The sequence below is a fragment of the Canis aureus genome, chromosome 23 (genome assembly GCF_053574225.1).
Source record: "Canis aureus isolate CA01 chromosome 23, VMU_Caureus_v.1.0, whole genome shotgun sequence".
Lineage (NCBI taxonomy): Eukaryota > Metazoa > Chordata > Mammalia > Carnivora > Canidae > Canis > Canis aureus.
The window spans coordinates 8,709,088-8,722,765 of record NC_135633.1 but is presented as its reverse complement, the minus strand read 5'-3'; the positions used below and the strand labels follow the sequence as shown (position 1 = coordinate 8,722,765).

The following is a 13,678-nucleotide window of genomic DNA, read 5'->3' as shown; positions in this document are numbered from 1 at the left end:
CTTTTTTATTTATTCATGAGAGGCACACAGAGAGAGGCAGAGATACAGGCAGAGGGAGAAGCAGGCTCCCTGCGGGGAATCTGATGCGGGACTCGATCCCTGGACCCCAGGATCACACCCTGGGCTGAAGGCAGACGCTCAACCGCTGAGCCACCCAGGCGTCCCTAAACCACTCCATTTTTGAGAGGAATGTATTCTGTTTCTAGGACCTCTGAAGACGTAGGTTCACATCTGACAGAGTAGTAGCATATCCCGTGTCTGGTCACCCGCATTGCTCCATTAAGCTGGAAAACAGAGATCAGGTTGTGAGTGAACAAGTATTCTTGGAAATGCCTCCTACTGACATGATGCTTTGGCTGGCACAGTGGGGAAAGGAAAAGAGTTTGTAACACAGCTGCTGCTGACATGTTAATGGATTCTCTTTCAGAGACACAAACACACCCACACAGACTCATAAACAGGGTGAGCGAGAACAATCCAAAGCTTTATATGAAACCACGTTAAAAACCGACAACAGTCAGGTACTGAGTACTCTATGTATTTGGAAAAAGGAAAGCTCGTTCCTGGCTAGCATCACCGGGAAGGATGGGCACTGTGCCTCCAAAGACTAATGCAGGGGAACAAAACCGTGCTCACTCTCGTCTTTCTCTTTAGAGGGGCAGCCTTTTCTGAATATTGTCAATAATAAGCGGGAGGTCTTTTTTTAATTTTTTTTTAAGATTTACTTATTTATTTACTCATGAGAGACACAGAGAGAGAGGCAGAGATACAGGCAGAGGGAGAGCCAGGCTCCCTGCAGGGAGCCCAATGGGGGACTCGATCCCAAGACCTCGGGATCATGATCTGAGCCAAAGGCAGACTCTCAACCACTGAGCCACCCAGGTGCCCCTGAACAGGAGATCTGTAAGGACAGGTGTGACTTGTAATCAAGGCTTAACTTTGCCTTTTTAATTAACTCAGTGGATACTGTTGGGAATACTGTATGTTACTGAAATGGACAAGGTTGTCATTAAAAAGCCTATTCGGGCCACGGTGGACGTGCCCCCTGGCGCTGGACCTCTTTAGGCACTGTCACCAAGCATGAACCATTGGAGGCCGTGCGACCTGTGTTCACATTGTTCTTTCCCAGCCGTAGCTCTTTGAGGCAGGAGTTTCTTGTCATGCACAAATGCTTCCCATCTGATCAAAAGCCCCGTTGGACTATTTTAGGCTTTGCCTTTAGAGGGAGTTGTCCCAGATGAGCCCAGGGAGTAATTAGCTCATGCCTGGAAGGTGACACCAGCTTGTCAGAACGTGCCAAGTTGGAAAGCTGAGGCCGAGAGCCTTGCTTTGGAAGTGACCCACCTTTCCTCCCTTATTTTTAGCTCTCAGCGTGTTATTCAGATGCTGATGTGACAACCTTCTTGCAAACAGACAAGGGAGGGAAGTTGGCGGGAACTGATATGGGCGATACTGAGCAGTCCCCTTGTCGTCCCCATCCGGGATTTGAACAGAGGCATGAATTTTTCCAACCTTTCAATTCCCTTCCTTTCTTTCCAGCGAGTCCCACCACTGTCACCCAGATGAGCTTGTCCAACCCAACCATGCTGAGGACTCACAGCCTCTCCAATGCCGACGGGCAGTATGACCCCTACACCGATAGCCGATTCCGGAATAGCTCCATGTCCCTGGATGAGAAGAGCAGAACCATGAGCCGCTCAGGCTCCTTCCGGGATGGATTTGAAGAAGGTAAGCAGGGAGGTTTACCATCTCAGGTCACCCACGGTGTCAGTGGCCCTGCCTACCGAGCTCACGACCCAGGAGCCCACCTGTCCGTGTTTCTAGCTCTCTCGCTCTGGGGGTTGGGGCTGGGGAACTCTGGATAGCAGGGTCTGGCTCTTCATTCACCTCTCAGGACTAAAGGTAAGCTTGCTAAAGAAACATGAGTGAACTTGGCGCTGACCGAGCCTTACTCTCAGCTTCTCCGTCTTGGACTTGGGCCACAACTTCTTGGCATGGGCCTCCATCTTGAGGTTCGGCTGCTGGCTCACCATCCTGGCAGAGAGAGTTAGTTCATTTCCCTGTGCTAACGTACCCATGTGGCTCTGAGGACTGTGGGCAGCCAGCCTCTCCATTGCACTCCAGAATTTTCTTTTTTTTTTTTCTTTTTACTCCAGAATTTTCTATTTCTCAAGCACACCAATTTTTTTTTTTAATTTATTGGGTTATACCCTTTCCCTTCATGTATGCCCTTTTTCCTTCTTTGCTCGCTAACTGTGAATATTTTGGATTGGATTTTTGTGCTTTGTTTATTTTAATCAGAATTTTGAGAGAAAGTAGCTGTGGACATCTTTCCCAGCCATCTTCCTCACTTAGTTCATCTCTCTTTCCCCTTGTTCCTTTACTCAAGGTGTGAGTTAAGGAAGCAAGCAGTCATAATGCTATGGGGGGACAGCCCCACACCCCCGAAAAGCTTCCCAAAGATTGGTGTCAGTACTCATTGAGTGGTGGTTAAAAAATGTGGAGCAAGGCTACCAGAGTTTGAATTCCAGCTCACCCATTTCTTTGGTATGTGATCTTGGACGACTTCACCTCTCTGTGCTTCTGTGTTCTTACTAACAAAATGAGAATGATACTAGTACCCAGCTCATGGAATTAGGAGAATTCAACGATAGGTATGAATGTTAACCTGAAAATGTTATAACATGTCCTAGCCTGTAGACTCTGCGTCAGCAGTGATGTCCTGGCACCTGGGGCTCCCCAGATAGGGGATGGGTACTCTCAGAGCAATTGGAGTCCAGGCTAAGGCCATAGCCCTTAGCCCACAACCAGTGCCTTTTTTTTTTTTTTTTTTTTTTTTTTGCCAGTAACAGAAGAGAAGGTGGGAGAGAAGGGAGCCCTGAGTGCTTCCCTCTGCTCTCAGCCCCTGGGAGAAAAATATAAGCCCAGCATCCTCCTGAGAGGAGAGAACAAGCTTGTCTTGTTTAAGAAATCCCTAAACAAGTTGAGAGGGACAGAAACACAGAATAAAGCCTTCTGCTTTTGCCCAGCATACTTGTTCACAAAAATTGTGAAGAGTTTAGTGACAGGGCGCTTGCCCCCTGGTTCATCTTCCTAGCCACTTCACCCCTTCACCCTGATTTATGTCACTTGCATCCAGAGACATCCAGTGAGCGACAGCAAGCAAGTCTGCAAATCCATATATGGGAACCTGCTGGGACAGAGGATTTCGGAGGGCTGGGGCCCGAGGTCCTTTGACAGGGTCTTACTGGGTTGATTTTTTTTTTTTAAGTTTTTATTTATTTATTCATGAGAGACAGAGACAGACAGACAGACACACAGGCAGAGAGAAGCAGGATCCATGCACGGAGCGTGATGCGGGACTCAATCCTGGGTCTCCAGAACCACACCCTGGGCCAAAGGCAGATGCTCAACCGCTGAGCCACCCAGGCGTCCCTTACTGGGTTTAAGAGCTAGGAATGAGTGCTGTAACCACCCAGGGCAGTCATGGTGGTGGGCACAGGGACCCCAAGGTGAAGGCGTAGGCAGGTCTGCCTTGAACTTTCGTCTAGTTAGTGTGCTAGCCAAGCATGGCCACAGAGCATTCCCCAGCCCTCCTGGTGACAACTCACATATGGAGTGTGTACCTGAGTGAACCGTGTTCAGTACTGAAACTTGTCCAAACAAGCACACTTCGCCTCATAAAGATCCAGGACCATTACAGTATCATCATCAGAGAGCTTTTATTTATTCCATCTGGAATCAAGCTGTCAGGCAGCACAACTGTGGAATATCTGGGATGTCAAAGTGACATTGATAAAAAATGCTTGCCCACAAGCAGTGTCTAGACTTTTGTAAACCCTAATGATTCATGGTGACGTGGAACTGAAGGGCAGAGGTGGAAATCAAATTGAGGGGTTAGGAGGTAGGAACCGCTGTCAATATGCTAGGAACACGTAACATTTTTATCTTTTGGGAAATTGTGCATCAAATTGATTTTATTTCTTCCAGGGGTATTACGTTACGAAAACAAAATCGAGCTTGTGCAATTAGGTGTTTTTAATTCCATTGGGTAAAGGCTCCTCCCACCTTTTGAATTTATAAACCCCAGTGTTGTAGAGACAGTTGGGGGAAAATTTTACATCTACTGTTTGGACCAAACAGAACCTCCTTGTAGGAGTCAGTTGGGTATATCATATGCCAGAAAGCAGGATAGAAATTTAAGAAGAATTAGCACAAGTACTTGTGTGAGGTTTTTGTGGGATTTAATTAGCACTTTCCATTTTGAAGGAAGTGGGAGTCATAAATATGTAGATTAGATACAGGCATGGCCCACATGCACCCTTTCAAAGTTATTTCAGGTAAATTAATTTCCATCAGATGCATTATGCAATCTTAAAGTCAACTTTAATAGTATACATTCAGGGAGATGCTTGAGGCATTTTTAAAATGGAGGTCTTTGCCCAGGGACTTTACTAATCATCCCTAATTGCTAGTGTAATCTAAAGCAGTTCATATGGATGATTGATTGATTGATTGATTGATTGATAGATAAATAAATAAAGCAGTTCATATGGAATCCATAGGAACAGAGGAGCTTATTAATAAATAAATCTCTTTTTTTTGCAACTCACTTGGGATTCCAGCCCCAGAGTTCTACTTGTGATTGAAATCCTGACATGTCTACTGCTAGCAAAGAGACTTTGGGAAAGGGACTTGACTCTGTTCAGCCTATTTCCTTTTCACTAAACGGCAGAAAATAATTGAGCCTGCTTTAGAGGATTTGAAGTGAAGATTAGGTGAGATAAATCCCGGAAAGCATCTAATGCAAAACGACTTGGAAAGAGGTTTACAGTAAGGGCTCAGTCAATGGTACCCATTGTTATAATTGTCGTGTTTTGTTTTATCCTTCTCCCCAAGGGCCATTACATCTCTGCTTTGTTTCTGGCAAAATTGAAGCCAGAAGAAGTGCTTTGGGGACTTTGTGTCACCAGGACTAGGTCCTAAACTCTTGATTTTCAGCCCTCTGTTCTCCTGTTCAGTCTTACCTTACCTTTGGCTCTGCCTTGGTCACAGCTGGGCTTTCTTACCGGTGTGAGGTGGACTCTGATCCTTCATCAGCGTGTTTTCAGATTTTAGTTTGGTTTCCTTTGCTGGTTCAGGGGGTGGCCTGTTAGCATCAGAACTGTGTCTACTTCTCCCTGGTCATACCTGATAGTACCAGCAGTGGAGCAAGAACAAGGATACAGTGGCTAGATGCGCAGACTCCGCTCCTAACTAGCTGTGTGTGCTGGGCCACATCACTTGTGTATTAGTGATAGAAACTCCTGCCCTGTCTGGGAATATTACCTACAAATTCTCTGATATTGAGGGTCGCTTCAAGCAATAGTTATAAATGAGAAAGTGCTTTGATTGGTATGAAGCTGAAGATACATGTGAGATACCAAGTGTGGCATCAGGGGCATTTGATTGCTTTACTGGCTATGCTATGCCCAGTTGTTTTGTTCTGTCTTCAGAGTGGACGTGTAATCACCTGTGCTCTAGGCAGGGGTGAAATCATGATTTTCTCAGACATGTGTTTCTTGCTCATTTGGTCCGAGTTTATATCTGTGTAGATTGGATGAGGGGCTGGGGAAACCATTCTAAAACACACCAAAAGCCTTTACCAAAAAAATAAAAGGCAACAACAACCACCTTTCAGAAACCCATAAATCAGGTCTCTTAAGGGCAAAACGGTCTGCAGACTTCTTTTTTTTTTTTTAAGATTTTATTTATTCATGAGAGACACAGAGAGAGAGAGAGAGGCAGAGACACAGGCAGAGAGAGAAGCAGGCTCCATGCAAGAAGCCCGATGTGGGACTTGATCCCGGGACTCCAGGATCACACCCTGGGCTGAAGGCAGGTGCCAAACCACTGAGCCACCCAGGGATCCCCCCCAGTCTGCAGACTTCTGGTCAGCAGATCCTGTTTCTGAATGCTGTGTGACCTTAAATAGGCCGTTTGACCTCTCTGGATTTTTTTTTTTAATTTTATTTATTTATTCATGAGAGACACAGAGGCAGAGACACAGGCAGAGGGAGATGCCCTGGCCTGAAGGCGGTGCTAAACCGCTGAGCCACCTGGGCTACCCGACCTCTCTGGATTTCAAATTCCTCAGGGGCAGAGATGGCCTAGACAAATCTCTGTGTTCCTCTTGGCTTCAGAATTTTAGAGGCACAGGTATAGGGCAAAAAGACATGGTGTGCTTTTGCTGTTCTGTCTTTGTAAGTCTCACGTGCATTTTGCTGTCCAAGAGTATCCAAGCCACGTAACTCAGGCTCTGATTTGGTTCAGCTCAGCTGGAGCAAGGCCAACTGCCATGGTTTGGGCAAGCCACATTCAGTGTAGTGTTGACTCTGGAAATCAAGGAATCTTTCTTTGGACCACAGCCTTGCTCTTGCTATTTACCAAGTGAGAGGAGTTAATTACAGAGAAAAATAATTACCTCCACTGAAGCCTGCCAGATACACCGTTTGCCTGCAGCCCGAGGCTTGCATCAGGATTTTGCTGAAGGCAGCGTCCGTAAGTGTGTGTGTACGGGCTGGACAGATAGAAGAGACAAACTTCCATCTTTGGGCAGCCTAGTTCTATGTGGCAGCCTGTGCCAGCTGAGCAGGTGGTGTGATGGAAAGGTGTAGCTTAAGGGTGGCTACGTGTTACCCCGTCTCTTCCCCCATGGGCCTCCAATATAATCCAAAGTAGCCCCTACTTGCCCGTCTCATGGGCTAACATAAATTAACCGCTTTAGAATATCAGGCCACTAGGTTGGGGCATGAGCGGCGGCTGCTAACATGTTAACACTGAAAAGCCATTATTGGCCATTGACACCATAAACTGATTCCTTATGGTGCATGGGCCAGAGAAGTCATGGATGGCAGAATGGAGGAAGAGATCTAGAACCCTTGGCATTGCTAAGGAAGGTGGATGTGAGTAATGGCGTAGGGATCGCCTCAGAAAAGCAGATATCTTCTAAGTAAGAGAGAAGAGGGCCAGACAGGCAGGTCAAGAACGGGCTGAAATGAGAAGCATCCTAAACAAACAGCACTGTACAGGCGGAGACTCCGAGGCAGCCAAGTGCTATGCAGGGCCTGCTCGGGAGAGAAGTGCAGGATTCCGAACATGATAGGAGCACAGAAAGGAGGAGCAGGTCAGGAGGTTTATAGGGAGACAGCACGGAGGCCCCTGGGACCGTGGGTGGGGCGGGGCGTGGGCTGAGCTGTTTGTCGGGTATCTTGTGGGCAGGTAGCTTCTGCCGAATGCTGATCCAAGTTGAGTTCACTTCTTGGGTGGTAAGTGCAAGCCGTTTAGCGCTCGGGGAATGTTACTCCCAAGCCTCCCAGTCTCAGACCACAGGGGATAGCTGGTCCACCGGGGATGGCTAAGTGTGGGGGGTAGAGCATTCCACTCGTGGTCAGGAAAGCTGTGCCCAATTAAACGTCTCTGATGTCTCCACGGGCATATTCTTGTCTTTCAAAAAGTTGTTGAGAGATTACTAAGGGAAAAGATCATTAAAGAATCTGGTTTCCAGAAAGAGAAGTCAGTTAGAATATACTTAGTCCTGGAAAAGACCGTGACATAAAATTATATAAAGACAGTGGAATGTCTCCACTGGGCTGGGGGCAGGAAGGGGCGTGAAGAGGGTATGACGGTGGTTGTGGTTCTAAGTCAAAAGTCCCAGTCAGACACAGGAAAGAGGACACTGCTTGTTTGTGTAGAAACCAAAAGAAAAAAAAATCTCTATTTCGGTAGATAATGTTTTCTAACCAAGTGTTCATCTAGAATGAGTTTAGTGCACTGTGGCCCACAGCCAGCCTCCTGTGTTCATAATAATCGGCTCATCTTTGTGCATACACGAGTGGCGGATGCTAGCAGGGTATACAACATCTATGCAACACAGTCTCAAGCCTAAAGGAATACACTAGAAACAAAGAAGGGAGTAAAATGTGCTGGAATGGAGCGGGTAACAGGTTGCCTGTGGGTAATAGAATTCTGAGCTGTGTAGGTTGTGGCAGGGAGTATGTTTTCTTAACACGTCTCTGTACTTGAAAACTTGTATTTAGTAATCATGTATTATTTTCACAGGGGGAAAAAGGGATTTAGAGTTTGCAGGGGAGCAAAGTGAGGGTGTGGGGTAAAGGAAAAGAGATTCCCTTAGCAAATTATTCCGTATTTGACCCTGACCTATTGCCAGACCAGGAAAAGTTGGGTCAAAGTGAGATTAAATTGCCTGGTCGTGTCCTATAACACTGACTTTCTCCTCCTCTCTCCCTTTTTGGCTCCATCGAAGCTAGCTCTGCAATTCACCTTCTTTTTGTTTTGTTTTAATAGTTCACGGATCCTCGCTCTCCTTGGTTTCCAGCACGTCATCAATTTATTCTACAGTGAGTATAAATCAGTGCTGTGTGGCTGTGAGCATGAGAACTGGGGCTCCTTTATCAAGAGGGTTGAGAATAAGATAAAAAAAAAATCACTTCTCCTAGAGAAAGTATCTCTGATGGAAGGAGCTCGATTAATTAGGGAACAAGATTTGAAATTCGCAAACAGCTATTGATTATAACGTATCAACCAGTAAATCAGGAACTGACTCTTTATCTGTGAAGTAGAGAGAAGAGCAGCCCCTACCTTGTGGAGCTATAATAAGGATCCAGTGTTAGGAAGATGACATTTCACTACAATATAAGCCCTTTGAGGACAAGGATTTTTTCTGTTTTTATTCCTGGCGCTTAGAACAAAGCCTAGCACATAGTAGGTGCTCAAAAAATAGGCTTGAATGAGATAAGAAAATGCACGTAGGATTGAATATAGTGCACAGAGCAAGCTCACAAGTGTTGGCTATCATCAATGAGTGGTCTATTGAACAAAAGCCACATGTAATCAGATATGGTTCTGGATTTGTTCAGGGGTGCTTGCTTTTTTATAGCTATGTGTGTAATATTGTTGATCTTAAAAACTTTGGTAATTCCTATAAGAAAAAGTAATTTTATTAATTGAGAATTGGAAATCCTTTAACCCTTTAAATCCGTGGAGGACAGATGTTTTGGTAATTCACTTTTTGGCAATGCCAGGTTCCTGGGCTACATATATGGAGCAGGACAAACTGTGTATGGCCCTTATAGGTTAAAGGCCACCCTGGAATCGAGTGAAAGAGACCAGGGCCTGACTGTTCTTTCTTAGGCCTATGGCGAGCACATAGACCTTAGTGATTGTTGACGTGGTCTGATTTGAAGGACCTTGAAATGATCCCTTCTGCTCCTACCCACCTTGCCCCCCCCCCACCTCCAAAACACCTCATTCTTTGGCCAGTCATCTTGTCTGAAATGTCATCACAGAACCCTGTTTTTCATTTTAAAGGCTTTGCATATAGTGACTTTAGAGAGGGGAAGTATTAAAGCCTTTGTCTACTGAGAAAGCATAGAGAGGACATTTTGTCAACTAGTACATACATTAAGTCCTTTCCTCAAGAGGGAAAATCTGTGCCATGGGTGCCAAGATGGTACTTTGAAACCTAGATTTACTTCTCCAACAAGATTTCCTGGTCCTATGCATTTGTCAGGCTCTGGGCTAAGCCCCAAGGACAGGATGTAGGTAGAGAGAGGAGCCTGCAGCTGAAGGAGAAAACCAGAGGCACCAAGGACACCCAGGGTTGGGGGGACTCCGCTTTCCCCGGGTTGGTGCAGAGTAGCTACTGCAGACATCACCGTGCCTGGTGGAAATGCCAAAGTTTCCTGTTAACACAGAGAGGGTAGATTAGATTCTTTTTGGAAGAGTGAAAAACAGGGGCTGGGCTGCATCGGCCAGCCTTGGAGGGAAAGACCATGAGCTTCTCCCACCATGAGAGTTCAGGTGTAGGAACGTCCCTCGCGTTTCCTGGCTCCGCTGTCTTCGAGCAAGATCACCTAGTCAGGGGTCTCTCAGTAGCTCTCGTTCTGGGTGTGTGGACAGGAAATTTCAAATTATTCTTTCTGAGTTGATAGCAGTATGCACATTACCAAGGACCTAAGAATGATCCTTAATTCCATGTTTAACTAGATAGCAAGAGACCCACAACCTATCTTCGTTTTTTCTCACTGTATGACTTTGTACAAATGACCTCAGGTACAAGGTACCTGTCAGTTTTGTCCTTGCAATCAGGGAGCCGGGTGGTCTCGGGGTGCCCACAACTTCTGACACTGACCATGTCGAAGGCTCTCCTTTACTGTCCTTTATCTGTGCCTTCTCTGAACATATAGGTTACTTTTTGCAGACTCTTATAAAAAAAAAAATAGTCTAACATTTGAATGGTTTTTTAATTTTTTTTTTTAAGTTTTGTTATTTAAGAGGGAGAGAAAGCACGAGCAAGGGGAGGGGCAGAGGGAGAAGTGGACTCTCCGCTGAGCAGGGAGCCAAGTGCAGGGCTCGATCCCAGGCCCCTGGGATCATGACCTGAGTCAAAAGCAGATGCTTAACCAATTGAGCCACTCAGGTGCTCCTAACATTTAAATGTTTTTGTGCTTGAGTAGTCTGCTAATTCCAGATTGTATCTGGCATCACATCAAGCATGAATGTGTGGTCCTTTATCTATTATTGGCCACTTGGAAATAGTAGAATTCTGAAACTCAGACACTTCTGTAAATGTTAAGGTGAACAAGTTCCTATTTGTTGTCTAAAAGGAGATTGTTGGGATTTCCTACGTTGCTACCAACCCAGACCAAAGAGCCTGTTTAAAGGCTGAGTGTCTTAAAGGCTCTTGTTCAATGTTCATGGGTTTTATCCCCTGAAATCTCTGTAATTCATGGATATTCAAGAATTCTCATTCTGGCTAAAAATTGCCTGTAATTTTAGTTACAAAGGAAAGAAAAGGCAACATGATGGTAAGCAACTGCCATGGAGAAGTCACTGCCAGCCCTTGGATAGAGAAACTCCAAGAGGCTGCATTTGGCATTAGGCTGGCTTTCTTGGATGGTAGGGGGGCAGCAGTTGAGTTCCCAGGGGAACTGCTAAATGGAGAGAGGCTCCCAGCCTCGCTTAGAGTTCCCAGGTACACAGAAGAGCAGCAGCTGGGGAGTAAGATGCAAAGCACCAGATTTTTTTTCAGGCTGCGGTTGAAAACTGGAGCCCAAGCCTAAAGACAGGTGGGCTGAGTGACAGCGGCCCAGGGATGGGGAAGGAATAGGAGGCTCGTGGACAGAAGTGCTGAGGAGTAGGGCTCCTCCTATATGGGTGGTTCAGCCTGCTGACAGACCTCCAGTAGCCTCCCAAATGTTAGACAGCTGTGACATTCTCACCATTAACTTTCTTCTTTGGATCAGACTCAGAAGTCAGGGGCCTTATTTCTGGAAGGCCTCCATGAGATTGGGGCTGTAGTAAAAGAGCAGGAGAATGTGCCCATTAAGATCATCGACTCTAGAGCCAGACTACCTTGGGTCCACTCCCAGCTCCACCTTTTAACAGCTGTGACCATGGGCAAATTAGGCAACCTCCCTGGGCCTCAGTTTCCTCATTTGGAAAATACACGTGAATAGTATTAGTACCTACTCAAGGGGGTGTTATGAGAAGTCAATGAATAATAAGTGGAAAGGGCTTAGAATAGTCTCTGGCACGTGGTAAACATTCAGTAAATGTCACTTATTACCGGAAGGTAAGCAACATGAGGTGAGGGGCTCGGTGGTCATGTTCACAGCTGTATCCCACGTTCTTAAAACTGTGCCTGGCACATGGTAGGAAATCTATAATTGTGTGATAGGTGGTGGTAGTGGGCCTGAGTGGATGAACAGATAGACAAAGAGGGTGAATAGTCTCAGAGAAGGAAGAGTAAGCCCTGAAGACATCTCCCAGTGTCCTCCTGAAAACATTTCTTCTTTTTTTTTTTTTTCCAAGATTTTATCTATTTATTCATGGGGGACACGGAGAGGCAGAGACATAGGCAGAGGGAGAAGCAGGCTCCGTATCGGGAGCCTGAAGTGGACTCAGTCCCAGGACTCTGGGATCACACCCTGAGCCAAAGGCAGATGCTCAACCAGTGACCCACCTAGGCATCCCCTGAAAGCATTCCTTAGATGAGGAGATTGTCCAGCTTGTGACTTTAGGCAAGCTATAACCTCTCTGTGTCTCAAAAGGAATACAGACCTACTTTGTTGGCTTATTGCAAGGATTAAATGGTTTGGCCCCAACAGTCCTAAAAACCAGTTGCCATTGTTAGAAGCCAGCTGGAGGGAGGGCCCTCCTGGGCAGGATTAGGAGTCAGGACAGTGGGGTCGGGAGCAGGGGGCCAAGAGACATCAGACATGAACCAGCTCCCCACCTACCACAGCTGATGGACGTAGGGTCTGCAGGGTCTAACCAATCATACCGCTCTGCATTCTGAGCTAACAGAGAAGTAGACACCAGAGTCAGAGTCAGATGCTGATTTTTTTTTTAATTTTATTTATTTATTCATGAGAGACACACAGAGAGGCAGACACAGAGTGAGAAGCAGGGTCCTTAACAGGGAGCCCGATGTGGGACTTGATCCCCAACTGGGATCACACCCTGAGCCAAAGGCAGATGCCCAACCACTGAGCCACCCAGGCATCCTGCTGATTTTTTTATTTTATTTTTATTTTTTTTTTCTGCTGATTTTTTTTAAATGGCAGGTTTATCACTAGTAGAATTAGATGGGACATGCATCTAGGACTCAAGGACAAAACAGAGTCTTTACTGATTTCCACTTGCCTTCCTGGCTCCCCAGTCACTGCCCCACCCCCAGGGAAGAGCAAATGATGGGGTGGACAGAAGGTAGGAACACTTCCAACCATTGCCCAGAATGTGGACTGTGTTTTATGGACCACCCGCCATGAGAACCTACGGAGAACAAAAGGGTCCCTCCACTGTGATTTCCCCTTGTGGGAGAGGAGGGGTCGGGGTGGGGTGGCCCTGAGGTCTCTGGCTGGCACATAGCTGGGCCATCCACAGACACAGGGCCCAGTCTGGAAGACCCTCCCAGGCCTTACCCTTCCTTCCCAGAGTCACAGGTAACTGCAGGCCTTGAGGTGGGGCAGCAGGAAGGTGCTCAGAGCCTGGGGAGTCACCAGGCTGGCTGACGGGGCTCCCCGCCTCCCCCACCTTGGAGGCCTTCCTGCCCTGCCGCTGCTCCTGGGGTGGCGCTTCTGAGAGAAGATAAGGAGGGATACAACGGGTGGTTAACCCATGGGCAGCCCTCCCTGCCCCCAGCTGGCATCGCCAGATTTACTACTGAACACCCAGTAGTCAAATAACAAAATTCACACAAATGACTCATAATTGTTTCGTATAAGTTGTGCCCAGTGCCTTGTACCTATGGGATGTACTTAAACCTGTATTTTTATTTGCTACATTTGGGCGTCCCGACCCTGGCTCATCCCTCCTCATCACACCTTCTGAGCACACCTGACCTTAGCATCTCCACAAGGGAGCAGGGGAGGGGGGGGGCTCCTCACAGCCAAAATAATTGGAGTATCGTTCTCATTCCTCCTAATTTCTCATAATAATATGCTGTTCGTATTTGGCCTTTCTCATTGGTCAAATTCACTGAACCAGTTTATCCAGAAAAAATACACCCGGAAAGAAACTAATGAGTCTTCAGGTCTGCTGTAAGCATTCAAATCTCTGGTGTCCCCCACAGGCTACATCTGCACCGTTCTCTGTTCCTCAACTGGTCTAATTT

The 13,678-nt window shown here is 46.5% G+C and overlaps 1 protein-coding gene across 7 annotated transcripts in view; it reads left to right on the top strand.

Annotated features, from left to right (window-relative positions):
• The window catches only part of NAV2 (neuron navigator 2), a 726,136-nt gene that overhangs the window by 664,446 nt on the left and 48,012 nt on the right, over positions 1-13,678 (top strand). For all 7 annotated transcript variants that reach the window (XM_077866218.1, XM_077866214.1, XM_077866215.1 and 4 more), the window contains 2 exons: positions 1,540-1,728; positions 8,347-8,399. In XM_077866218.1, the coding sequence (XP_077722344.1) occupies positions 1,540-1,728; positions 8,347-8,399 (242 nt within the window). The remainder of the gene's footprint in view (positions 1-1,539; positions 1,729-8,346; positions 8,400-13,678) is intronic.